Below are 27216 nucleotides of genomic sequence, written 5' to 3' on the forward strand. Positions count from 1 at the left end.
AGTGACAACCAGGATTGCAGTCCTTAAAGCATCTGCAAACCAGAATGACCAAACCATGTGGTCTTGTAGTGGTGGAGGATGATTTATATAGAAATAGACAGTAGTTAGGTGACCAAGCTTCCCCAGACATCATCAGCAACTTGGACAGTCTAAATTGGGTGTCGTCACATGCATTGCGGTATGTTATTATATAGGTGAAGACCCGGGGGAGCTGTAAAAAAAATTCATACTACCCTCCTGTTACCTCTTTGCAGCATCTGGTGCTCTGCTGGTGACATTCGGTTCTCTTCTGTGATATCATTGGCCCTGGGTCACCACTGATATCTGTGATTGGGTCACCAGTATTCACAAGGGCATGCATTTATACTCACTTTCCCTCACTTCTTTTGGGCCACCTGGTGACATCATGTGCTCAGAGTCACTAGAGTCCCAATGACAGGCTTCAGCGGTGACCCCAAGCCCATGACATCACCCAAGAGCCTGATGGAAAGAGAGACAGACACCATTAAGAGGCCAAAAAGAGGTGAAGAAAAGATAATTTTTTTTTTTTAGACCTCCCCTGGGCAGCACCGCACCTCCCATGAGGCGACCTGAAGCGACCGCTTCAGGTGGCGCTATGCCGGGGCCCCGGGGGAGGGCGGCATTTTTGCTGACCTAAGCCAGTCCAGGACAAGCCCTGGACTGGCTTAGCGTCACCATCTTGGCAGCCCGGCACGGGAAGCAAGCGGTGGATTGGGGGGGCCCTGTGGATGCAGCGCTGCTCCAGTGGCCACCCCTCACACTTAGCAGAGAGCAGGTCCTCTCCCTGCCTGCTAATGACGCTTGCTCCGCCCCCTCCACTCGGCCCCGCCTCCTACGCCCAGCCCCACCCTCCTCCGGGTGGGGGGGGGGGGAGGCTTTCTGCCGTCCGCCTCAGGCAGCACAAACCCTAAGTTCACCCCTGCCCCTGGGCCTCCCAGAAATAATGAATTTTGGGATACAGTCACATTATTTATTAATTTATTTGAATTCAACTTTTTGTACTTTCTGGGCTCTTTTATTGTGTCGAGCTGTTTCTGAATGTGGTCGGGTTAACCCTTTGTGGGTATGTAACAGACCTGAGGCTCTTGGCCACTACACTGCCTGCTATATTTCCATAAGGAGAATAAGAAAGATGGGGGGCAGGCAAGGAGATATGGAAGTGCCCAGCGGAGCTAACTGAAGGACTCTGGTTCTCTTGCTCTGCAGGATACATTCGGGGGAATAATTTTAGTTACCAGTTTCATGGTGCATTTTTGATTTGCCCCAAAATGGTGCTGAACAATGTGCAGGATGGGGGTCAAGCTGGGCCTTCTCATGTAGAACTTAAGTGCGGGAACAGCTTTGCAGAACGGTGCACCCATGAGAAGATAATCTGATCACAGAAGCCACTGTCTGGATTTTGACATGATCTACCATGGAACGTGCATTCAAGGTCTCCCTACGTAATCCCCTCCCAAAACATTAGCTCAAAAAAACTCTGCAAAAAATCTATATTTGCAAAATTTAAATTTGGCAAATTGGATAAGTTTTGCTATAAAATTGCTATAAAATTTATTGTGACCTTGACCTTTAGGGCCCCAAAAGTCTTGGTCATTATGGGGTTAATATATATATATATATATATATATATATATATATATATATATATATATATATATATATATATATTTATTTATTTTTATTAACAATGTAGGAGCTTTTGTTCTTTATTTTTCCGATCTATCCACTCAACGCTAGACTCATAGTATATTTCACCGAAAAAGAAAAGGTCAGGTGCATGTCGTACTTCAGAATTTTTTTGTCGTTTCTTACAAGATTCGTTTACAAAGTGAAGTGGCCGCATTTTCCTGTATTACATTAGAAATTTTTTTTGCTATTCTAAAAAGCCCAATTGAAAATGTCAAAGTGCCACATATCATATAGGGTAGAGTACACAAACAATATGCAAGAGATTGCTCGTCGTGCTCTGAAAAACAAATTGATGGTATAAAGATGAATCTGTAATCAGTTCCATCTATAGAACTGACGGACAGTAGTCCTACAGCAAAGATCAGGCTGGTTCCTCTATTATGGTGCCAACACAAGGGCATGGGGTTTGCCCAAAATGTTCTTTCCTCGATCCTTGTCCTAAAGCTGCAGTATATGATACTACGTAAAAGTTATAGTCCGGTTCGGAAAAATGCTGCAAAGTAAAAATGTTCATTTTTGTCAATGATTAAAATGCAAAATGAATGAACAAAAGAGAAATATAAGGGAATTGCTAGAAGAGCAATTCTCCAGTAGCTGCTGGTGAACCCTGGGAGGAGTAACATGATAAGACAGTGAGCTGAACCCCCTTCCTGTCCCTTCCTACTTGTCTCACTGCCCTAGGCAACAGAGGACAACTGGGTGGCAGTCCCTTCTTAAGATATAAGTGATGACACAGAACAAAGACAAGACAAACAATAACAATAGGGAGGTCAGCTAGCAAAGGGGTTGATACTAGTTGAGCAGCGCAGTACAGAATCAAAATCCTAGAGAATAGTCAGAGGTCAGAAATATGTATAGAGAAAGCCAGCACGCACAAGGCAATAGCAAGCACCAAGGTCAAGGTGAGTGTGAGCAAACAATAACTAAGGAGGAAGAGCCTGCCCCAGATCTGATAGGAAGATAGGCTGTCAATCACACAGGTAAGGCTAAGATTAATTATGGGTGTGGTAGAAAATAAATTACAGAGGTAAGGAAATATTATACAAGAAGAACCTAACACAGGGAATCAAGCCGGACATGACTGCTGTGCCATAACATGCGGACGGAGGATAGCCTGAATGGGCAAAGATGTTGCAAGAAATCTAAATTCCATCCAATATTTGGTGTGTGTTCCTTTTTGCCTTCAAATCAGCATCAATCCTTCTAGGTAAGCTGACACCACGTCGGTTGTACGTGTACTTGGAGACTAAAAGAGATGATGAAACCACGTGCTGTGATATAATTTTATTGCGTTCCGACGCCTGTAATACAGACCCATTGTGGTGTCCATGTTTCAGGTGTGTTGAACAGACCTCTTGTTGTTCTGAGAGGACCCTAAATATTAAAATTCATTTGTATAGATCAGAAGGTTTCCATTCCCCGAAGGAATGGCTAGAATGGGCCGATTCCAGTAAATAGCACCTGAACGCCTGAATATCAAGAGAGCAAGCCCAAAGCCTTTGTGTCTTTCCTTCTTTCTACTCCATTGACTTCGCCCCTTTTGTTCTTTGTTGTGTCATATGGCTCTTGTATAGTTTATGCCCAATCATCTATGGGAGGAAGGAAATTCATCGCAGCATATCTTTAGGTTGGGTTACGGTTTAGCATGGCCTGCACATGTTCTGCTCATTACATAGCTTGCTCATAGTTTATACATGTTCAAGACCATTAACAAATTGTGATTTAGGATCTTTGAATTTCGAAAACCTTATCTGGAAAATAATCCGGGTTAAATATAGAAACAGATGGGTCTGACTACTACTGTGGTTTACGGCTACAGTATACAAGCCTAATTATATCTGACTTGTGCCCAAGGAAAGGAAACAATAAAGGCCTCGGATGATGATACTAAAGAAATGATTGTGATTGCTAAGGAATGGCTGAGGAGGAGGAACGCAACGCAACACAGTCACTACCGCACCACCGGGGCCGATCACAAACCTTACTTAGAACCCCAAAAAATTACAAAGTTCTTCCTTTTATGGAAAAGAGCTCCTGAATAGAGATGGGCAAACCGGATTCGACTCGAATATTCCAAGTTTATTAAGTTTTAATCGAAACTAAACAAATGATGATTTGCTACGGACACATAAAAATGGCTGCCAAATTATATTTGGGGGTCTCTAATTCAGGTCATGAATATTTCTGGAAACTTTTATAGTATGTCTACACTGGGTCCCTGGTATACAGGTCAATAACATGGTAGGATGGACTAGATACAAACTCATCTACTAATGGGAGGATTTTGTCAGCCTATGAACCTCAGTAGCAAAGGTTCTCTTTACAAAATATTGGTCTATCTATCTATCTATCTATCTATCTATCTATCTATCTATCTATCTATCTATCTATCTCCTATCTATCTATCTATCTATCTATCTATCTATCTATCTATCTATCTATCTTATCTATCTATCTATCTATCTATCTATCTATCTATCTATCTATCTCCTATCTATCTATCTATCTATCTATCTATCTATCTATCTATCTATCTTATCTATCTATCTATCTATCTATCTATCTATCTATCTATCTATCTATCTATCTATCTATCTCCTATCTATCTATCTATCTATCTATCTATCTATCTATCTCCTATCTATCTATCTATCTATCTATCTATCTATCTCCTATCTATCTATCTATCTATCTATCTATCATCTATCTCCTATCTATCTATCTATCTATCTATCTATCTAAATATCTATCTATCTATAGATAATACATATAGTAGAGCTCTATAGACCAATACTTTGTGCCGTAAAGAGAACCTTTGCTACTGAGGCTCGTAGGCTGAGAAAATCCTCCCTTTGGTAGGAGATGAGCTAGTATCTAGTCCATCCTACCATGTTATTGACCTGTATACCAGAGACCCAGCGTAGACATATTATAAAAACCTTGCCAGAAATATTCATGACCTGAATTAGAGACCCCTGAGTATAATGTGGCAGCCATTTTTATATGTCCAAAGCGAATCATTTGTTTAGTTTCGTTCAAAACTTAATACACTTGGAATATTCAAGTCGAATCCGGTTTGCCCATCTCTGTACAATATGTATTATCGATATATAGATAGGAGATAGATAGATAGGAGATAGATAGATCAAATCAAATCAAATCAAAAAAGCTTTATTGGCACGTCCGAATAGATATTTGGCATTGCCAAAGCTAGTAAAGTGGGGGGGGGGGGAGTTGGACTCGCGTGGGTGAGTGGTGGGGGTGGGGTGGGTGGTTTGGGGTATAACAGTCCATGGAGTCTCATCTTCCTCTTCGTTAGTGATCGTTATATGGGGAGGTGGGGTGGGGCGGGGCGGTTGGTTTGGGGTATAATAGTCCGTGGAGTCTCATCTTCCTCTTCGTTGGTGACTGCTATATGGGGAGGTGGGGTGGGGTGGGGCGGGTGTTTTGGGATAAATATAACAGTCTGTGGAGTCTCATCTTCCTCTTATTTGGTGACAGCTGGACACGTATTGGGCAGCGATCTCCACAGTGGCCTCTTCTTCTCCCAGTAGGATGTAGAGTTTCCTCTTCTCGTCTGCAGATATGAAGTCTGGGATGTGGGCAGAGAGTCTTTGGTAGTAGACGGCCCTCACAGCTGAGTATTTGGTGCAGTGTAGCAGGAAGTGGGTCTCATCTTCTAGGACCTCCTGGTCACAGTGCTGGCACAGTCTGTTCTCCCGTGGCTTGTATGTCTGCCTGTATCGCCCCGTCTCTATCTCTAGGTTGTGGGCGCTCAGTCTGTACCGACTCAGGGCTTGTCTGTGTTTGGGGTGGCGTATTCTCTCCAGGTAGGTGGCCATGGTGTAGTCCCTTTGTAGGGATTGGTACACGGTGAGTTTCTTGGAGTTATTTATTTCGTTTCTCCATTCTTCAATGTACCGCTCTCTGTTTGCCTCTCGTGGTCACCTTTATTTCGGCCTTGGTTATCATCTGTTGGTGTTTTTGGTTTGGTGGTTGGCTGTTTGGTCGGGGGGTGTCTGGTTTGCTCAGGTGGCTTAGCCATGCTTGGTGGTGGTAGGAGTCGGGCTTGCTTCCCTGGATGTGTGCCTGGAAAGCTAGCGCCCTCTTCTGTATGGTGAGCCATAGGGGGAGTCTGCCTAGCTCTGCCCTGCAGGCCATGTTGGTGGTGTTGCGATGGACATGGAGCAGGTATTTGCAGAACTCCAGGTGGAAGTTCTCTGTTGGGCTGGAATCCCACTTTGACTGGTCTGGGTAGGTGGCTGGGCCCCAAACCTCACTGCCATAGAGAAGGATCAGGGAGATGACAGTGTCAAATATCTTCAGCCAGACCCTCACCGGTGGTTTGAGGTGGTACAGTTGTCTTCTGATGGCGTAGAAGGTTCTGCAGGCTTTTGCTTTCAGGGTTTCTATTGCTGCTTTGAAGCTTCCTGATTGGCTGAGCTCCAGCCCCAGGTAGGTGTAGCTGTTGGTTTTCTCCAGTGTGGAGCCGTTCAGTGTGAATTGTGGGGTGGTGGAGGCTTTATTGTGGCCCTTCTTCTGAAATACCATGACTTTGGTCTTCTTCTGGTTGATGGGTAGGGCCCATGTGGTGCTGAATTTTTCCAGCACTGACAGGCTTTCTTGGAGGTCTTTCTCGGTGGGGGCCAGGAGTAAGAGGTCATCGGCGTATAGCAGGAACTTCACCTCTCGATTGTTCAGGGTGAGGCCTGGGGTTGGTGAGGCCTCCAGGGCTGTAGCCAGTTCATTGATATAGATGTTGAAGAGCGTTGGGCTCAGGCTACAGCCTTGTCTGACCCCTCGGGCCTGTTGGAAGTATGCTGTCCTTTTCCCATTCACCTTCACACTGCACTGGTTTCCGGTGTAGGAGCTCTTGATGACGTCGTACGTTCTTCCTCCTATTCCACTCTCTAAGAGTTTCAGGAGTAGGCCTGGGTGCCATACTGAATCAAACGCCTTCTTAAAGTCTACGAAGCAGGCGAATATCTTGCCTCTTCTGGTGTTGTGGACGTGCGTCTTGATGAGGCTGTGCAGGGTGTAGATATGGTCTGTGGTGCGGTGGTTTGGCATGAACCCTGCTTGGCTCTTGCTGAGGACCCCGTGTTGTGTGAGGAAGGTGAGGATTCTGTTATTGATGATGCTGTTGAACAGTTTCCCCAGCGTGCTGCTGACGCAGATCCCTCTGTAGTTGTTGGGGTCATATTGGTCCCCATTCTTGTAGATGGGGGTTATGAGCCCTTTGTTCCAGTCTTCGGGGAAGTGTCCAGCATTGAGCACGAGGGTGAATAGCTTTGCCAGTGCCGCGTGTATTGCTGGAGGGGATAGGAGATAGATAGGAGATAGATAGATAGATAGATAGATAGATAGATAGATAGATAGATAGATAGGTCATACATATAGTATAGCTCTATAGACCAATACTTTGTGCCGTAAAGAGAACCTTTGCTAGAGGCTCATAGGCTGAGAAAATCCACCCGCTAGTAGGAGATGAGCTCGTATCTAATCCATCCTACTATGTTGTTGACCTGTATACAACAGACCCAGCATAGACATATTATAAAAATTGCCAGATATATTCATGACCTGAATATATATGAGGGTAGTCTAAAAAGTTTCCGACCTCTACATGTAGATGGTAAGACTCGTCAACCAAAGTTGGGGAATGTGTTCGTGCATGCCTTGGAATATACAAAAATTTCAGCCATTTTGCACCAGTGGTTTTTCTTTTGACAGTCGTTGAAGTGAGTCGATACGAGTGATTTTGTGAAAATGGATAAAATGGAATATCTTCTTTTGCAGTCCACTGTTTTGACTGTGTATTTGTTTCTGGGGTGTAATGGCGCATCCAAGTTTAATGCACAGCAATTAATTGGCGCCAAAACTCTGATTTATTGCCCCTAAACTGCGCCAACACAACTTTGCAAATTTTCATCCGAACAGGTTTTTGGTCCAGAGTGAGCAATTGCGGCACCCAGCGCGTGGTCAGCTTTCTCATCCCTAAAATCTTAACCAATATGTGGCAAACATGTTCTATTGATATGCTCATAGCCTCTGCTATCTCTCTAACCTTAATTTGACGGTTCTCTAGCACCATTTGGTGAATTTGAGCAATTTTTTAATTCGTAGTTGCAGTTTTTGGCCGTCCCGAACGTTCATCGTCAAACAAGCTGGTACGGCCATGTTTAAATTCAGCTGCCCAAAATTTGACGGTGGTACATGATGGTGCAGAGTCCCCGTACACAGCATCCAACTCGTCTTTAATTTGCGAAGGCGTATTGCCTTTCAAAAACAAATCTCTAATGACACTTCGATATTCGATTTTATCCAGTTTCACAAAATCACTCGCATCGACTCACTACAACAACTGTCAAAGAAAAAACTCTGGTGCAAATTGGCTGATTTTTGTGAGTACATTCCAACGCATGCGCGAACACATTCCCCAACTTTGGTTGACGAGTGTTGCCATCTCCGTGTGGAGGTCGGAAACTTTTCAGACTACCCTCGTATATATATTTCCCCTTAGAGTGTTTGATTAACCATTTTTTTTCCACCAAAACCACCATGTTCAGATGTTAACTACACTACATTGTGGCACAGAATTGTAAGTATACTCTATCAATGGCTTTGTTGTATTCCGCTGGTATATACTATCGCGTTGAGGCAGGTTATCATTGGCAGGTAAAATTTGCTACATCTGTATCGGACGTCTGATAAATAACCATCCTTAAAGGAATAGTCTGCCCCAATTAAATATGTAAGGAAAGCTTTTTGTGACCGCCAAACATTGTCCCTTTGCTAAGAAAAATTACCCCTCTGTTCCTGATCCCTGCTGTCCTAAATGTGGGATGAAGGAGGGGTTATGGGATTAAATAAAATGAGAAAAATTGACAATTATATTACAATATATAAGATAATTTTGTAAAAAATTTAAGTAAATACAGTCAGAATTTTTGTGTAATTTTAAATTTAGATTTTACCTGAATAACAAAAAGAATAGTGGAAATAATATGTGGAAATACATTTTTACAGCCAGCTGATACATTTTACCTACAATCTAGCAAAGTACCTTGGCATGACTGAAGCTGCAGATATATTAAGTGAACTTCTAGCTGTGAGAAACGTTAGCCAGGGCTCAATGCCCAGGATGGCAAAAAATCACCTTCCTCCTACCAACACCATTATACTGACCTTGTTAACTACAGAGATATATATATATATATACAGTCCTATGAAAAAGTTTGGGCACCCCTATTAATCTTAATCATTTTTAGTTCTAAATATTTTGGTGTTTGCAACAGCCATTTCAGTTTGATATATCTAATAACTGATGGACACAGTAATATTTCAGGATTGAAATGAGGTTTATTGTACTAACAGAAAATGTGCAATATGCATTAAACCAAAATTTGACCGGTGCAAAAGTATGGGCACCTCAACAGAAAAGTAACATTAATATTTAGTAGATCCTCCTTTTGCAAAGATAACAGCCTCTAGTCGCTTCCTGTAGCTTTTAATCAGTTCCTGGATCCTGGATGAAGGTATTTTGGACCATTTCTTTCTACAAAACAATTCAAGTTCAGTTAAGTTAGATGGTCGCCGAACATGGACAGCCCGCTCTCAAATGATCTGAAAACAAAGATTGTTCAACATAGTTGTTCAGGGGAAGGATACAAAACGTTGTCTCAGAGATTTAACCTGTCAGTTTCCACTGTGAGGAACATAGTAAGGAAATGGAAGACCACAGGGACAGTTCTTGTTAAGCCCAGAAGTGGCAGGCCAAGAAAAATATCAGAAAGGCAGAGAAGAAGAATGGTGAGAACAGTCAAGGACAATCCACAGACCACCTCCAAAGAGCTGCAGCATCATCTTGCTGCAGATGGTGTCACTGTGCATCAGTCAACAATACAGCGCACTTTGCACAAGGAGAAGCTGTATGGGAGAGTGATGAGAAAGAAGCCGTTTCTGCACGTACGCCACAAATAGAGTTGCCTGAGGTATGCAAAAGCACATTTGGAGAAGCCAACTTCATTTTGGAAACAAAGATTGAGTTGTTTGGTTATAAAAAAAAGGCGTTATGCATGGCGTCCAAAAAGAAACAGCATTCCAAGAAAAACACTTGCTACCCACTGTAAAATTTGGTGGAGGTTCCATCATGCTTTGGGGCTGTGTGGCCAATGCCGGCATCGGGAATCTTGTTGAAGTTGAGGGTCGCATGGATTCCACTCAGTATCAGCGGATTCTTGAGAATAATGTTCAAGAATCAGTGACGAAGTTGAAGTTACGCCGGGGATGGATATTTCAGCAAGACAATGATCCAAAACACCGCTCCAAATCCTCAGGCATTCATGCAGAGGAACAAGTACAATGTTCTGGAATGGCCATCCCAGTCCCCAGACCTGAATATCATTGAACATCTGTGGGATGATTTGAAGTGGGCTGTCCATGCTCGGCGACCATCTAACTTAACTGAACTTGAATTGTTTGTCCAAAATACCTTTATCCAGGATCCAGGAACTGATTAAAAGCTACAGGAAGCGACTAGAGGCTGTTATCTTTGCAAAAGGAGGATCTACTAAATATTAATGTCACTTTCCTGTTGAGGTGCCCATACTTTTGCACCGGTCAAATTTTGGTTTAATGCATATTGCACATTTTCTGTTAGTACAATAAACCTCATTTCAATCCTGAAATATTACTGTGTCCATCAGTTATTAGATATATCAAACTGAAATGGCTGTTGCAAATACTAAAATATTTAGAACTAAAAATGATTAAGATTAATAGGGGTGCCCAAACTTTTTCATAGGACTATATATATATATATGCAGGGGGATGTGCGGTAAGAATGCTTTCAATGAGCGTTTATGATGGCTTAGGGGTTAGCAGTAGAGATGAGCGAACAGTAAAATGTTCGAGCTTCGATATTCGTTTCGAGTAGCCCTTCAATATTCGACTACTCGAATCGAATATCAAACCCTATTATAGTGTATGGGGGGAAAACGCTCGTTTCAGGGGTAGGCAAAATTCGATCAAATTATACTTACCCAAGTCCACGAGTGAGGGTCGGGCTGGATCCTCCGAGAAGTCTTCTCCGTGTATTGTCCCCGCGTCATCTTCCGGTTCTGAATTCACTCTGCCAGGCATCGGGCCTGGGCATAGCCGACTGCGCATGTCCACACTACAAGCGGGCATGCGCAGTCGGCTCTGCCCAGGCCCGATGCCTGGCAGAGTGAATGAAGAGCCAGAAGACGCCACGGGGACATTGCACAGAGAAGACTTCTAAAGGTAGGAGAAGAACCAGCGTTGATTGGCCGAATGCTATAGTTATATGCTGGTTCTGCATCGAACTTTTCCATTCAAATAGCGAGTGGTACTCGATCGAGTACGAGTATTTTGAATACAGTAGTATTTGATTGAATACTACTCGCTCATCTCTAGTTAGCAGTATAAAAATCTAAACCTAGACCCACTTCCTCTTCTCAGGAAGTGACATCACATCCTTTGGTCACATGACCAGGCTAAAGCCCAGCCCATACATTTGAGAGTAAGCTGCAGCATAGTCATTTGATCAAGGGACATGATGTCACTTCCTGAAAGGAGAAAACGGAACTCAGTATCAGACCTGGATAACTCCGAAATCCTGTTTCACCATAGAATTTTTTTTTTCTTGTTTGGTCAGGGCTCCCCCGGGGATCTAGTATTTATCATCCATTCTTTCACCTGTAACATCCCTTTAATTACAACTGATAGCCGGCAGATATTGAAGTTTTTACATTGGTTGACAGATTTGTATTATTTTTTGGCAGAACTTCCAGTGCAATGAAGCCATGTTTGAGGCAGTGGAGCAGCAGGATCTGGAGGCGGTGCAGATTCTTCTCTATCAGTACACAGCCGAGGAACTGGACCTTAATACACCCAACAGTGAAGGGTTAACACCTTTGGATATCGCCATTATGACCAATAATGTGCCGATTGCAAGGACTCTTCTAAAAGCTGGAGCCCGAGAGAGCCCGCACTGTAAGTAATGGGGGATTAGTGGTCATCGTACAAAAATTACAATGTCATTCAAAGGATATCTATATCGGGGATGTCACATGATTGTACAGGTAAAGCTTATTGGGTGCTGTGAGTGGGCGTGGCCTTTAATAAAATATTCATTCATTGTATCTTATATCCCAGTGCTATAAAACTAAATGATACAATCCTAGATCCCTGCAGCCACCGATGGACGGCTCTAAGAAGCTTATTTGATACTGATTTTATTTAGGAGGTTCATGTTATAGAGCAGGAGGAGCAGTATAGTGGGTATAAAATAAGATAATAAGATTATAAATAAGCAACCTTGGAGGCCTTCATTGGAGTACAGGCTGCTATGCAAAGGCAAATGAGTTCCAATGCCTCCAGGAGGGAGCCCCCTTCCTCCAAAACCCCTTAGATTCTGCAGTTGCTATTGGCCGCAGCATCTAAAGGGTAATAAGCACAGGATTGGTTGTTTGTGAGTACACAATTGGACACCCCTGTCTGAGGTTGCTGGAGACCCCCGCATTATTCTGCTGCAACTGTCGTAGAAAGTCTATACGCTTAAATAAAAACTCAGCCAGCATTATTAACCCTGGTGGTTACCAGATTGTCGCGTCAGAATTGAATATCTCTGTATCCTTGGAGTGGATTGTGAGCTCTGTAGAAAAAAAAAATTACAAAAATATATTACGAAATTCATAGTCGCAGAATTTGGGCTCTAAACAAAAAAGTTGGGCATCCAATGAATATAGACACTTGGCGACCCATTTACTTTGCATATTCTATTCCTAGAATCCTAAGCAGGGCATGTTTGGTAGGATTTTATTTAGGTCAAATATCTCATGAAAAACAGGCTTCTGCCCAGGCTAGATTCATAGACGTTTCCTTAATACATAAACAACATATGGCACATGGTTTCATTCAACGCTTTCCATTGGCTTTTGTTGTCGTCTGTGATAAGATACCATGCTAAAGAAAGTCAAGTTAACTCTGCTACATCTGTACTTTTTAACCCTTTAGTATACGTCATCAATATCAGATCGGTACTGGCCAGCGCCGCATCTCTCATGAGGCGACCTGAAGTGGTCGCTTCAGGCGGCGCTATGCCGGGGCCCTGGGGGACGGGGGGGGGGGGGGGGGGATGGCATTTTTACTGACCTAAGCCAGTGTGGGACAAGTTGTCCTGGACTGGCTTAGCGTCACCGTCTTGGCAGCCCGGCAGGGGAAGCGAGCGGTGGACTGAGGCGGCCCTGTGGACGCAGCGCTGCTTTAACTCACTTATTAGCAGCGCTGCTCCAGCGGCCGCCCCTCACGCTTAGCAGAGAGCAGGTCCTCTCCCTGCCTGGTCTCTGCCTGCTAACGCCACCCCCTCCGATCCTCCGCCTCCTCCCCACACGCCGGGTGACGTGGCCACGTAATCAGGCCCGCACCCGACGTGTGCCTGCGTCCTACGCGGGCGGGGCGTTGCACGGGGGGGTGGCTTTCTGTCATTCGCCTCAGGCGGCAAAAAGGCTAGGTTCACCCCTGGTACTGGCACCCAAACCGATCATCTGATTGAAAGGGCAGTCATTCAAGTTAATAGAACTTAGCTGCAATATAGCATGGCAAATACCATACATACTATAAGTGCTCGGAGTCCCACCAGATTCATATTGATGGCCTAATCTATGCATAACCCTTTATGTACTGGAAAAGGAAATTCTATTATTCCGGATAGAAATAGTGAATGGATCAGCTGTAGAGTTATCCACTTGTCATCTCCTAACATATCTATACAATTCAGATACAATAAAGATAGAGCTTTTATGTCTAGATGGAGCGGGCGAGCATTCCAGTATTTCTAATTTACATGAGAATCAGAGTTTTTCAGTTTCTAGCATTAGACTCATAAAGCAAAGGCTTTCTGTATTATCCTCCAAGTGTCCCTTTATGTTTCCCCAAAGACGTTCAGAAGATAATCTGTCCTCGCCGTTCCTTTATACTCTTACTTGTCTTCTTTTCTGTATTTTCCGTAATGTAAATTGTAAACCTGGGCACAATATCTGCTCGAAGAACCTGCCTAGACACACAATACACAATCCTAGCGAGAGAATGTGTCGCCAACAGCAACACAACCTACAAAGCAATAATGGTAATAGTCTGAATAAAAAGTAATGACTAGAGATGGGTGAGCTACTTTGTCACGAGCCTGGTTCGACTAGAATATTTCAAATTGTTCGGACCAACTATAATGGAGGCTGCAACATGCTTTGTATTAAATTATTCTACTCTGGGGTCTCTTCAGAGTATAACAGGTGGAGGTCCTCCAAAAAAAGCCTCCCAAAAGAACTCTATTGGGAGGCTTTTTTGGAGGCTGATTTTGAGGCAGATTCAGCGTCATAATCAGCACCAAAAAACTCAGTGTGCACTGACCCTTTGACTAAGGGTATGTTCCCAGGGAGGAATTTGGTGCTGAATTTGAGGCGGATTCAGCCTCAAAATCAGCACCAAAAAACTCAGTGTGCACTGACCCTTTGACTAAAGGTATGTTCCCAGGGAGGAATTTGGCGCTGAATTTGAGGCGGATTCAGCCTCAAAATCAGCACCAAAAAACTCGGTGTGCACTGACTTTTTGACTAAGGCTATGTTCCCAGGAAGGAATTTGGCGCTGAATTTGAGGCGGATTCTGCCTCAAAATCATCTCTAAATTCCGCACGAATCCAACCTCTATTCATTTCAAAGAGAATCAGATCCTAATTTTATCTCTAGTAGATTTTTTTAGCTAGTGGAAAACATCATGTCCGTTGTCATGTGGATTCCACCTGATAACTCTTTTTGAAGTGAATAGGAGACAGAAAATTTGGCGCAGAATTTGACGTGGAATTTGAACAAGTGGAAAAATCAGCTTCAAATTTTCATGTGAACTGCCCCTTATGGATGGATAGGAGCAGGAATTCTATGGGAAGGGGTTGGGAAATATCTAAAATGTTTGAATGGCACACGCCGTATGTTACGGTTGTAGATGATTACAACTATATACGGTATATTCTCTAGCTCTATATCTACAGTATGTACAATTTCTTTTAACAAATTTCAACTGATACATTGTAAGAAATAAATGATTGTTAAAAGTGAAGGGTTAAAATACCAAACCCCCTTGTCTGCTTAAAGCTGTCCGCGTGTCCATTCCCCTTTTTCTCATGTTGCTAATGATTCCATCCAGCACAAAGCCCCTTTAATAGGGAACAAGCGAGCAGCGCTGCCGCATGGCCAGAAATCAGGAAACGCTGTTAGTCAGTGGACAGGCTGGAGCCAGCTGTCAGAGGCTACACAATCCTCAGCGGGCCGAGCCACTAGCAGAGCCTGGGGCCTGACTCTTACCCCCAAAGACTGCGAAAAACAAGAGCTCTGCTAAGATCATAAGTAACAGAGGCAGCGCGGGAGACTGGGGCCGGGTGCACATGAGGAAATTCAGCCTCCAATGTTCCTGCGCTGTCACAGATCTGTCAGACTACAGGACTCACTAGGCCATAGAAGCGAGGCAGCCGCTGCAGAAATCAATCAGCAGCCCCATAATATAATCAGATGTAAATGAACTCTCTGTTGTGCGACATAGCAGAGCGCTTTAGGAGAAACACAGTCCACATGCACAAGGATGCCGTTGGTTTTTCCCGTCTTTTTGGCAAGTGTTAATAGATCTATTACACCATTGCACCATTCCTAGTTCGCATTGTACGTTATTTCTATGTATGAGAATCGTCACTGAGTAATCTCATATAGTCCAAGGAAAATACTGGACCTATCCTTATACAGAGTGTTTAGGATGTATATAGGCAGTCAGGTGGGTTGCATCAAAACTACACCACAAAATACTGTCCTGATGTATGACCTTATCCCTATACAATAGTAAAGGGGTTTTTCCAACCCCAAATGGATTTTTCATACTGATGACATAATAACTGGATAGGTCAGACTCATCACCTATATATTATCACTAGCTATAACCCGCGACTTCGTTCGCTGTCCCCTCAGCCTTGCGCGAACCACCTGCAGCGCTTCCCGTGGCCCCCCACGGCCCTTTCCTTGTGGCCGGCGCGGGCCCCTCCCACAGCATCGTGGGCCGGGACCTCACGGCCCTGCTGCTGCACCTCCGGCCCTCCCTTTTCCCCCCACCCGTGCCCTCGGACCCCCCCCCCCCCCGTTTAGAGATTACAGTCACCTCCTACATGTACCCCCTCCCCCCCTTTCTACATGTGCAATCTGGCCCCCCTCCCCCCTACTTACCTTCTGCCCTTTGTTGCCAAACCTGCACCCCCGCAGGTACGTGCGGCTGGGCTTATTCGGGCTGGATGCGCTGCTGCATGCTATGTGTGGCCGGCCGGCATGTCAGCGGCGTTCGGAGCGAAGCGGGCAGCCGCCATGTTCCCATGCGCTGGCCATGCCCACAATTCGGCGGCAACCTATGGGCCGCTGTGCTGGCTTCCTATCCCACCCACACACCGGCATGCACCAATAGCAGCTGTGTGTAAGTCTCTGCGGTAACGTGATGCCCAGACCGACATCGGAGCAGGAGACAACTTTGGAGAGTTGCGGTGGTGTTTTGGGGTGAGTGAGACACTTTTAAAGTAGCCTATTACCCCTTCCTGGCCAATATGTAGGTGTGTGCGAAATTTTGACGAAATACATTCAGCCATTCGGGTGTGATTGAGGAACAAACATCCAAACATCCAAACACACAAACCCACAACCATACAAACTCACAAACTTTTACATTTATAATATTAACAGGATTGTGGATCTCTTCCCCAGGCCCTACACAGATCAGTTGATATAATACAAACATATTGTAGAACACTGTCAGGGCTCCTAGGAACCTATCTATAAAACATAGTGTATGACACTGTCAGGGCTCCTAGGAACCTATCTATAAAACATAGTGTATAACACTGTCAGGGCTCCTAGGAACCTATCTATAAAACATAGTGTATGACACTGTCAGGGCTCCTAGGAACCTATCTATAAAACATAGTGTATGACACTGTCAGGGCTCCTAGGAACCTATCTATAAAACATAGTGTAGAACACTGTCAGGGCTCCTAGGGACCTATCTATAAAACATAGTGTAGAACACTGTCAGGGCTCCTAGGAACCTATCTATAAAACATAGTGTATAACACTGTCAGGGCTCCTAGGAACCTATCTATAAAACATAGTGTATGACACTGTCAGGACTCCTAGGAACCTATCTATAAAACATAGTGTATGACACTGTCAGGACTCCTAGGAGCCTATCTATAAAACATAGTGTAGAATACTGTCAGGGCTCCTAGGAACCTATCTATAAAACATAGTGTAGAACACTGTCAGGGCTCCTAGGAACCCATCTATAAAACATAGTGTATAACACTGTCAGGGCTCCTAGGAACCTATCTATAAAACATAGTGTATGACACTGTCAGGAATCCTAGGAGCCTATCTATAAAACATAGTGTAGAATACTGTCAGGGCTCCTAGGAACCTATCTATAAAACATAGTGTATAACACTGTCAGGGCTCCTAGGAACCTAACTATAAAACATAGTGTAGAACACTGTTAGGGTTCCTAGGAACCTATCTATAAAACATAGTGTATGACACTGTCAGGGCTCCTAGGAACCTATCTATAAAACATAGTGTATGACACTGTCAGGGCTCCTTGGAACCTATCTATAAAACATAGTGTATGACACTGTCAGGACTCCTAGGAACCTATCTATAAAACATAGTGTATGACACTGTCAGGGCTCCTAGGAACCTATCTATAAAACATAGTGTAGAATACTGTCAGGGCTCCTAGGAACCTATCTATAAAACATAGTGTATAACACTGTCAGGGCTCCTAGGAACCTATCTATAAAACATAGTGTATGACACTGTCAGAGCTCCTAGGAACCTATCTATAAAACATAGTGTAGAACACTGTTAGGGCTCCTAGGAACCTATCTATAAAACATAGTGTATGACACTGTCAGGGCTCCTAGGAACCTATCTATAAAACATAGTGTAGAATACTGTCAGGGCTCCTAGGAACCTATCTATAAAACATAGTGTATAACACTGTCAGGGCTCCTAGGAACCTATCTATAAAACATAGTGTATGACACTGTCAGAGCTCCTAGGAACCTATCTATAAAACATAGTGTAGAACACTGTTAGGGCTCCTAGGAACCTATCTATAAAACATAGTGTATGACACTGTCAGGGCTCCTAGGAACCTATCTATAAAACATAGTGTAGAACACTGTCAGGGCTCCTAGGGACCTATCTATAAAACATAGTGTAGAACACTGTCAGGGCTCCTAGGAGCCTATCTATAAAACATAGTGTATGACACTGTCAGGACTCCTAGGAACCTATCTATAAAACATAGTGTATGACACTGTCAGAGCTCCTAGGAACCTATCTATAAAACATAGTGTAGAACACTGTTAGGGCTCCTAGGAACCTATCTATAAAACATAGTGTATGACACTGTCAGGGCTCCTAGGAACCTATCTATAAAACATAGTGTAGAACACTGTCAGGGCTCCTAGGGACCTATCTATAAAACATAGTGTAGAACACTGTCAGGGCTCCTAGGAGCCTATCTATAAAACATAGTGTATGACACTGTCAGGACTCCTAGGAACCTATCTATAAAACATAGTGTATGACACTGTCAGGGCTCCTAGGAGCCTATCTATAAAACATAGTGTAGAATACTGTCAGGGCTCCTAGGAACCTACCTATAAAACATAGTGTAGAACACTGTCAGGGCTCCTAGGGACCTATCTATAAAACATAGTGTAGAACACTGTCAGGGCTCCTAGGAACCTAACTATAAAACATAGTGTAGAACACTGTTAGGGTTCCTAGGAACCTATCTATAAAACATAGTGTATGACACTGTCAGGGCTCCTAGGAACCTATCTATAAAACATAGTGTATGACACTGTCAGGACTCCTAGGAACCTATCTATAAAACATAGTGTAGAATACTGTCAGGGATCCTAGGAACCTATCTATAAAACATAGTGTAGAATACTGTAAATGCTTATAGGAACCTATATTTAATTATTATTTCTCTAAGACAAACACAGCTGAAGTAAAAAATAACATTATTATACTTGGGGGTCTCTTCAGACATAGGTGAGACGCTAAAAACATTTAAAAAAACAAAAACAAAAACATTTTTTCCTCTCTTCTTTTACCTTTTACAACCTTGTGGTGTCTGGTGCTTTCCTGGTGACGTTCGGTGCTCTTTTGGCCCAGGGTCACAGCTGATGACTGTGTGGGCACATACCGGATACCACCAGGAGAACACTGGATGCTGTGAAAAGGCCCAAAACAGGTAAGGACAGGTGAATATGAATTTTTTTTTTTACACCTCTCCTGGGCTTCCACGTATTAAACTTCAGGCTCTGAAGAAACCCCACAGAATAATGCAGTGGCCATTTTACACAAATCTCCATTTGTTCAGTTTATTAAAAAAAAAAAAAAAAAAAAACACTTTAGAATAATCGTGTCTTACCTGGCTCAGTACAACCTGACCTGTCCATCTCTACTGGTGACTCATCCATCAGAGTGAAAAATTTTAAAAAGATAGATAGATAGATAGATAGATAGATAGATGATACATAGATAGATAGATAGATAGATAGATAGATAGATAGCAGATAGATAGATAGATAGATAGATAGATAGGAGATAGATAGATAGATAGATAGATAGATAGATAGATAGATAGGAGATAGATAGATAGATAGATAGACAGATAGGAGATAGATAGATAGATAGATAGATAGATAGATAGATAGATAGATAGATAGGAGATAGATAGATAGATAGATAGATAGATAGATAGATAGATAGATAGGAGATAGATAGATGATAGATAGATAGATAGATAGATAGATAGATAGATAGATAGATAGATAGATAGATAGGAGATAGATAGATAGGAGATAGATATGAGATAGATAGAGTGATAGATAGATAGATAGATAGATAGATAGATAGATAGATGATAGATAGATAGATAGATAGATAGATAGATAGGAGATAGATAGATAGATAGATAGATAGATAGATAGGAGAAAGATAGATAGATAGATAGATAGATAGATAGATAGATAGGAGATAGATAGATAGATAGATAGATAGATAGATAGGAGATAGATAGATGATAGATAGATAGATAGATAGATAGATAGATAGATAGATAGATAGATAGGAGATAGATAGATAGATAGGAGATAGATATGAGATAGATAGATAGATAGATAGATAGATAGATAGATAGATGATAGATAGATAGATAGATAGATAGATAGGAGATAGATAGATAGATAGATAGATAGATGATAGATAGATAGATAGATAGATAGATAGATAGATAGATAGGAGATAGATAGATAGATAGATAGATAGGAGATAGATAGATAGATAGATAGATAGATAGATAGGAGATAGATAGATAGATAGATAGATAGATAGATAGGAGAAAGATAGATAGATAGATAGATAGACAGATAGATAGGAGATAGATAGATAGATAGATAGATAGGAGAAAGATAGATAGATAGATAGATAGATAGATAGATAGATAGATAGATAGATAGGAGATAGATAGATAGATAGATAGATAGATAGGAGATAGATAGATGATAGATAGATAGATAGATAGATAGATAGATAGATAGATAGGAGATAGACAGATAGATAGGAGATAGATAGATAGATAGATAGATAGATAGATAGGAGATAGATAGATAGATAGATAGATAGATAGGAGATAGATAGATAGATAGATAGATAGATAGATAGATAGGAGATAGATAGATAGATAGATAGATAGATAGATAGATACTTATTCTTTGTTCTGCCCTTATTTTCTATCCCTCTACTCCATTGACTCTAAACCTGAAAAAAATACATAAAATGAAAATATTTTTATTTAATACTTTGACATTTTCTTACATACTTCTTACCTTCTGTGCAGTATCCGGCCTGAGCGGAGTATTTGGCGCGGTGCTGCTGTCGCCTTCCAGAGGACTACTTAGCTGCTTGCTTGGTGCGGGTTCAGGGTGAGGGATGTTGATGGATTGTTTTCCACCTCCTGCCTGCTCTAAAAATGTGAAAAATTCACAAATGGTGCTCGGGAACTGCATTAGGAAGCCGGAGTGACAGAAAGAGAAATGTGACCCCGGGCCGAGGGACTGTCAGCACTTTCTTCTCTGAGCATCTGAGCTTGTCATTAGTCAAAATAGATGGAGACCGAGAGGAGGGGACCCATGTATAGGGGCTGAGCATGTCTCATGGATGGGAGTATAGCGGGTTTCTATCTGTATATTACAGTATACAGTGTTAGGGTTTGTGCTCCACCTATAACCTGGTAACCAGTATGTGGGCCATTTGCTATAGCCAACCAGAACTTAGGGGGCGCCGAAGACTGAGTCAGGGGTTCTGTGAACTGTCCGTGGTTCCGGACATATTAGAAGCATTAAAAGGGTTATGTGACCCCATATGGATTTTTCATACTGCATAGGTCATCGTCAGTATCCATGGGGGTCTGACACCTAAACCCTACATAGACCTGTTGTCCCAGCAGCCTCCAGCAGTGAATGGGGAGCACATGCAGCATCATTCCCATATAAGCAGTGCTGCAGCCCCATCCACTGTATAGCGGTGGTATATATAGTACTGCTTCACTTACTTTACTGTGTTCCCTGTGCTTTGCAATGGCTGATCTGTGTGGGGTCCGGATGTCACATCTCATATCAGATCCTGTGGATAGACCATTAGTATAAAAAATCCATTTGGGGTTAGAAAATCCCTTTAAGACCACAAGACCACGACAACTTCGGCATTGCAACTCCTTTGCTAATACAAGTGAATGGAGTCGCCTTGCATCCTATTAGGTGCTGCCACTATGACTTATAGTGCAAAAAAAATGGAGCAAATACATTTTTTTGTGACTAGTAGTCGCTGTAACAACATCCACTAGGGGGCAGAGTGACTCCAGTCACTTATACTAGTCTCAGGGCGGGTTTGGTCACATGACAGGAGTTGTCTACTGCTATCTTCGATTCCCATTGAATTAAATGGGAGCGGAGATGCATAAGTGACCATTGGGGGTTCGGCTGCCTTCACATCAGGGGCAAAGCACCCCCCCTGTTCTCAGGATCTGGATCCCCACAATCAGCAATTTATCCTATATCAATGTATTTCATGGTATGACCCCTTTAAAGGGCTTGTCCCATGAAAAGCATCCTATCTATACTGCTAGTTTATGTGGATTTAAGACTTTTCCTAAATACATTGCTTTATCAAAACTGCTTTGTTTGGCCGCTATCTTAATTTATTCACTTCATTGTTGACACTGCGTTTCTATGGCTCTGGGCTTATCTGCTCTTTCCCAAGTGATGTAGTTGCCTGCTCTAATGGTGGGAGGGAGGGGCTGAAAAGCAACGGAGCTCCTCAGATAGGTGGGGGGAAGTGAGAGCTCCTGGATTACTGTGATGTCTATCTTCAGTTTTTCCACTCATCAGTCGGTTTAATTGAATTTGGCTGATAAGGGCTGAGATAGGGAGTCCGTTACCTCTGTATGTAATGCAAGCTGACTCAAATCCAGCTCTGCTGCATCAACTTCATATTGTGGTAATGCATAGCAGATAGCAGAGCAAGTGAAACCCCGTCCACCAATGTGCTGAGAAATCCAGGAAGTGAAGAGAGCACAAAGCCTTCAGGCTGCAGAACAAGAGTTATGGGAATACCCCTTTAAATTCTTCACCAGGCTCCTCCCATCTATTGAGGTGGCTCCCCACTTTGTTCAGGAGACCCCTTAATTGGTTTTGGACCCAGGGATGGGGTCCACGTCTATCAGACATTTATATCTATTATACAGGATACCCGTCACTCCTCTAGATCATCAGGGATGCTGACACCAATGCTTTTACCCTGTTGGTATTAACCCCTTCACCAACCTAGTGTAAAAGGTCACGAGCATCTGAACGGACATGACGAATCGCTAGACACCGAGGCTGGATACTTCATGCTAGGCCACATTGCTATGATAACATCTAAACTATCAAGCAGCGCAACGTCCTTAGCAGCTACAGGACACTGCGCTACCCATGGCCTAGCGCAACGTATCCAGCTAAGACTGAGGTTAGCTTGCCGCCCTGCCCCATGGACCAGGCACGGGCCGTTGGGGTTAGTTGCTGGTCTGCTGGGCCAGGTGGCAGGCTAGCCTCAGTCTTAGCTGGATACCTTGCGCTAGGCCACATTGCTATTGTAATGTGTAAACTATCGGATAGAACGGCGTCCTGTAGCTGCTAAGAACGTTGAGCTACCTGATAGCAACGTGGCCTAGCGCAAAGTATACAGCCTCAGTGTTTAGTGATTCACCATGTCCGCTCAGATGCTTGTATAACGCTAGCCTGCCCCACAGAGCAACCTGGCGGAGGCTTCTCATCTACATAGTGGAGCCCTCGTATGACCAGGTCTCCAACCCTGCCCCACCCCCACACCCGCCCTGATAAAAAATTCTTGCTTGAAGCCGGTCCCTGGTACAAAAAACATTGGGGACCACTGCTGTAGACCACCCATGATGTATGCCATAACCTGCACTAAGTATTAGACCACCGTATGTTAATATTTGCTTTCCATGGTCCTAGGAACCCATGCCGAGGTCCCGGCCTGCCTGAGTCACTAGTCACAAAGTCCTAGAGAAAATCATTCTCAGGATTCTCATGATAAAGCAAACTTTAACTTGACATTGCTCATTTTCACGTCGCGGCAAGTTATCAATATCAATTTCGCCTTTGATACATCTGTACTTTGTAGTCCCGAGGGGTATATTAACTCCTAAAAACAGAAAAAGATGAAAGCTCCAGCGGGGGGCAGAAAGTCGCCCATAAATTGACTCGGTCCTGGCTTGCGACACACTAGGTGGTGTTCACGTCAACAACAAGAGATGAGAACAAACAAACTCAGGACAGGCTGTGTATTTCCTGGACAGTGGGCAAGGCGGGAAGTGCAACCCCTGGCTTCTAATTTTGGGATGTTAGGTTATTATAATTAATGATGCGTTTGCTTCTAATGCTGCGTGCCAATTGTAACAATTTGTCTTGCAAACGTTATTGACTTTGGCCCGTCCCGTCCGAGACAAACTCACTTGTAAAGATACATTTCTCCAGTGTATTCCTAATTTATGTGTTTAGCGGCTAAAAACAAGGCTGACATTCGCCTTCCTCCGGGTTTCGCTCCCCGCACCTGTTTCTAATTGTTCGACTTCTATTTATATGTTTTAGGAGATAAAACGAAAAACAATTTGACAAATGATTAACTTACGGAATATGTTAAAACCTTGGAAAGACTTGAATTACAAGGACGGTGTTTGGATTATCTTGTAGAATTAAGTACACCAACCCCTAATGATAGGAACGTCTTACGGCGGAGGTTTTTCTTTGTGGAAAACAAAAAGTTGCGACACAAAATAACAATAAAAAATTGTAAAAAAAATTCAACGGAAATTCCTGCGTAAAATTGCTTCGTCCTAACTCGTGGGTGGCTTAAGGTGGCCACACACGTAAGATTAATATTGGCAGAAATGATTGGTGGCGACCCAATGGCTGATGTTGGGTTGAAGAAAGGTCACGCATGTTGAACCTCTTTACGATTCTAAGGACTGGTTCAGATCTGTGTTCGGTATTCTGTTTGGGAATGGAATACCGAACACATTGACAAGCAGCGAGCAATAAAAGCGCACGGACCCCATAGACTATAATCGGGTCCGTGTGTTTTCCTCGTGCAGTCCACGCAAGTCATGCAGAGTGGAAAGTAGTTACTCTCTGCATGACTAGTGTGGACAGCGCGCGGAAAACACATGGACCCCGATAGAGTCTATGGGGTCCGTGTGCTTTTGTTACTCACTGTTTGTCAATGCGTTTGATATTCCGTTCAGGGGCTCCCCGAACAGAATACCGAACGCAGATGTGAACCAGACCTATCCCTTTGGTCTTAAAGGGGACTTTTCACCACCAGCTACAAATCTATATATCCTTCGATAGGCTGTTCCATAGTCGGAATTTTTTCTCTACCCCACCATTCCTGAGCGATCAGTTCTGTCAATTTCAGCACAATCATGTTGGGGAGCCCCTGTAGTTTTGCTTCAGCCCAGGACCACTCACGTGATAGTAGAGAGCACAATTACCTAATCTATACATCAAACTGCCAGATAAAGTCATCAGCATTCTGTGATCTCGTTTGCCTTGAAAAGGGAGCGCCGTCCAAAAACAGGGATCGGTGGTTTTCCAATCTTGGCACCCACTTCCCACAGTAAGGGAGACCCTACATTATTTCAAAGCAATACAATACAATATAATACATAAAAAGTCTATATGTCAATCATAAATGGTGATGGCGCTCTTCAGGGATGTCATCGGCCCAGGGGACACGATTGAGGCCTGTGATTGGGCCACCATTGGTCACATATAGTTCGCTGAGTGTCATGACATCACGACGCTCTGAGTCTTGGTTGATGACGTCACGGAAGAACATCAAACGTCATCAGAAAATTGTCTGATATCGCAAAGAGGTCCAAGAGAGGTAACGGAAGGTGAGTATTAATATGTTTTTAATTTTTTATACCTCCCCTGGGCCTCCACCTATTACACTCTGGGGTCTGAAGAGAGTTTTTCCATTTCTTCGGTTTCATTAAAAAAAAAAATGGAATACTTGAGTCGAACCTGGCTCAGTACGACCCAATTCGTCCATCTCTACTGGTCTCCCTATGAAGTTGTGTTGGAGGATGAGCGTCGTCTGCTCCAACACTTCCAGTAACTTCCTTAAGTAAGAAAAGAACGTTCCAAATTTTAATTTTTGTTGCATTAGAATTAGGGTTGAGCCGATCTTGACTTTTCAGGATCGATTTTAAAATCCGATTTCCGATCATTTTTCATTCGAACCCGATCTCGATCCCAATTCCGTTCCCAATGCAAGTCAATGGGATTTTTTTATTAATCGGAGATCGGATTTTAAAAGCAATTCACTATACAGCATGGAATCTAAGAATTGTTAGAATCCACGCTGTGTAGTGAATCACTAAGTAGCCAGAGGATTTTTTTTTTTTAATCCTCTGGCTACTTAGTCCCCCCTGGTGTCCACTTACCTCCAGAGATGGCTGCTCCGCTGCTGTTCGCCTCGCTACCGCTCCAGCTGCAGTCTTCTTCTCCCTTCGCTGCCCCCTCCCTGCCAGGTTAGGAGAGTGTGGGCGGGTACTGGGAGGGGAGATGTGAAGTCTCCCCGCCCTGTACCCGCCCACACTCTCCTAACCTGGCAGGGAGGGGGCAGCGAGGCGAAGAAGACTGCAGCTGCAGCGGCAGCTAGGCGAACAGCAGCGGAGCAGCCATCTCTGGAGGTAAGTAGCTACAAGACACGTTAGTTTAGTCTCCCATTAGAATGAATGGAGGCAGCCGGCGCGCAGGGGGTTAAGGCTGTGTGTCAGCTGCTTCCATTCATTCCTATGGAACTGCAGCAGAGCCTTCACACTGAGTATACACTATATACTCAGTGTGAAGGCATTGTGGGAAATACTACCGATCCCGATCCCACCTAAAAAGATCGTGTTCGGAATTCCGATAGCGATCGTGAAATTTTCTCGATCGCCGATCGGAATCCGATTTTTTCCGAACACGATCGCTCAACCCTAATTAGAATGGATCTGCGCTCTTTCCCATCGTCTGGATTATGAGACTCTTCGACTAAGCGAAACCGTTCCGACTTTATTTGCTAGGACCAAGCCTCTAAACCGGTGAGAACGAGCATCCACCAAAAAGTTCCACTTTTGTCAAACAAGTAGAGAGTCTCCTGAAATGTATATAGAAATAAATCTGCAGTCAGTAAATAATCCCTACGAATACAGCGACGCCAACATTCTTTCCGTAGATGCATAAACAGTCTTCTGTATTAATGTATCCGTCATCACGTGGATGGCCCTGGACGACTGAGCCAACATTGGACGCTCTACTCTTCGATTTAACCCTTCACCGCCGCGCTATCTCGTAACATGCCGCGGTTTGTTTGTACAATTAGCGGAGATCTGTTAGTAAGACTTAGAACCTGTTTATTGTGGTAAAGCTGGGCTCCGATCTTTCATTCCACGCCACAAACAAAGGCTCCGAGGAGCTGATATCATCATACTTGGAGGCATGAAACCTCCGAGAAGAGAACGCTCAGATATGCTGAATAATCAGAAATATTTATTTGAGGTCTTCTGGTGATCACACGACTCTAAATTCAAGCTGATGTCTCCATTCATACTTGTCATCTCCTGGCCCATTCCTATTACATGGGCTGTCAGAGACGCTCACTTGACCTTTGTGTGTTTTCAATAGCGCCCGACGAGGAGATTTAATGACAAACACTATTTATTACATTCCTGACCGAGGAACGGAGATCTAATACTTACCAAACCGAGGCGTGCCC

The 27216-nt window shown here is 43.4% G+C and overlaps 1 protein-coding gene across 1 annotated transcript in view; it reads left to right on the top strand.

Annotated features, from left to right (window-relative positions):
• Positions 1 to 27216, top strand: part of ANKFN1 (ankyrin repeat and fibronectin type III domain containing 1) — a 265159-nt gene that overhangs the window by 55132 nt on the left and 182811 nt on the right. Inside the window, exon 3 of the mRNA XM_075279403.1 lies at positions 11517 to 11727. Coding sequence (XP_075135504.1) covers positions 11517 to 11727 — 211 coding nt within the window. The remainder of the gene's footprint in view (positions 1 to 11516; positions 11728 to 27216) is intronic.

Source organism: Leptodactylus fuscus, chromosome 6 (assembly GCF_031893055.1).
Source record: "Leptodactylus fuscus isolate aLepFus1 chromosome 6, aLepFus1.hap2, whole genome shotgun sequence".
NCBI classification, from domain to species: Eukaryota; Metazoa; Chordata; class Amphibia; order Anura; family Leptodactylidae; genus Leptodactylus; species Leptodactylus fuscus.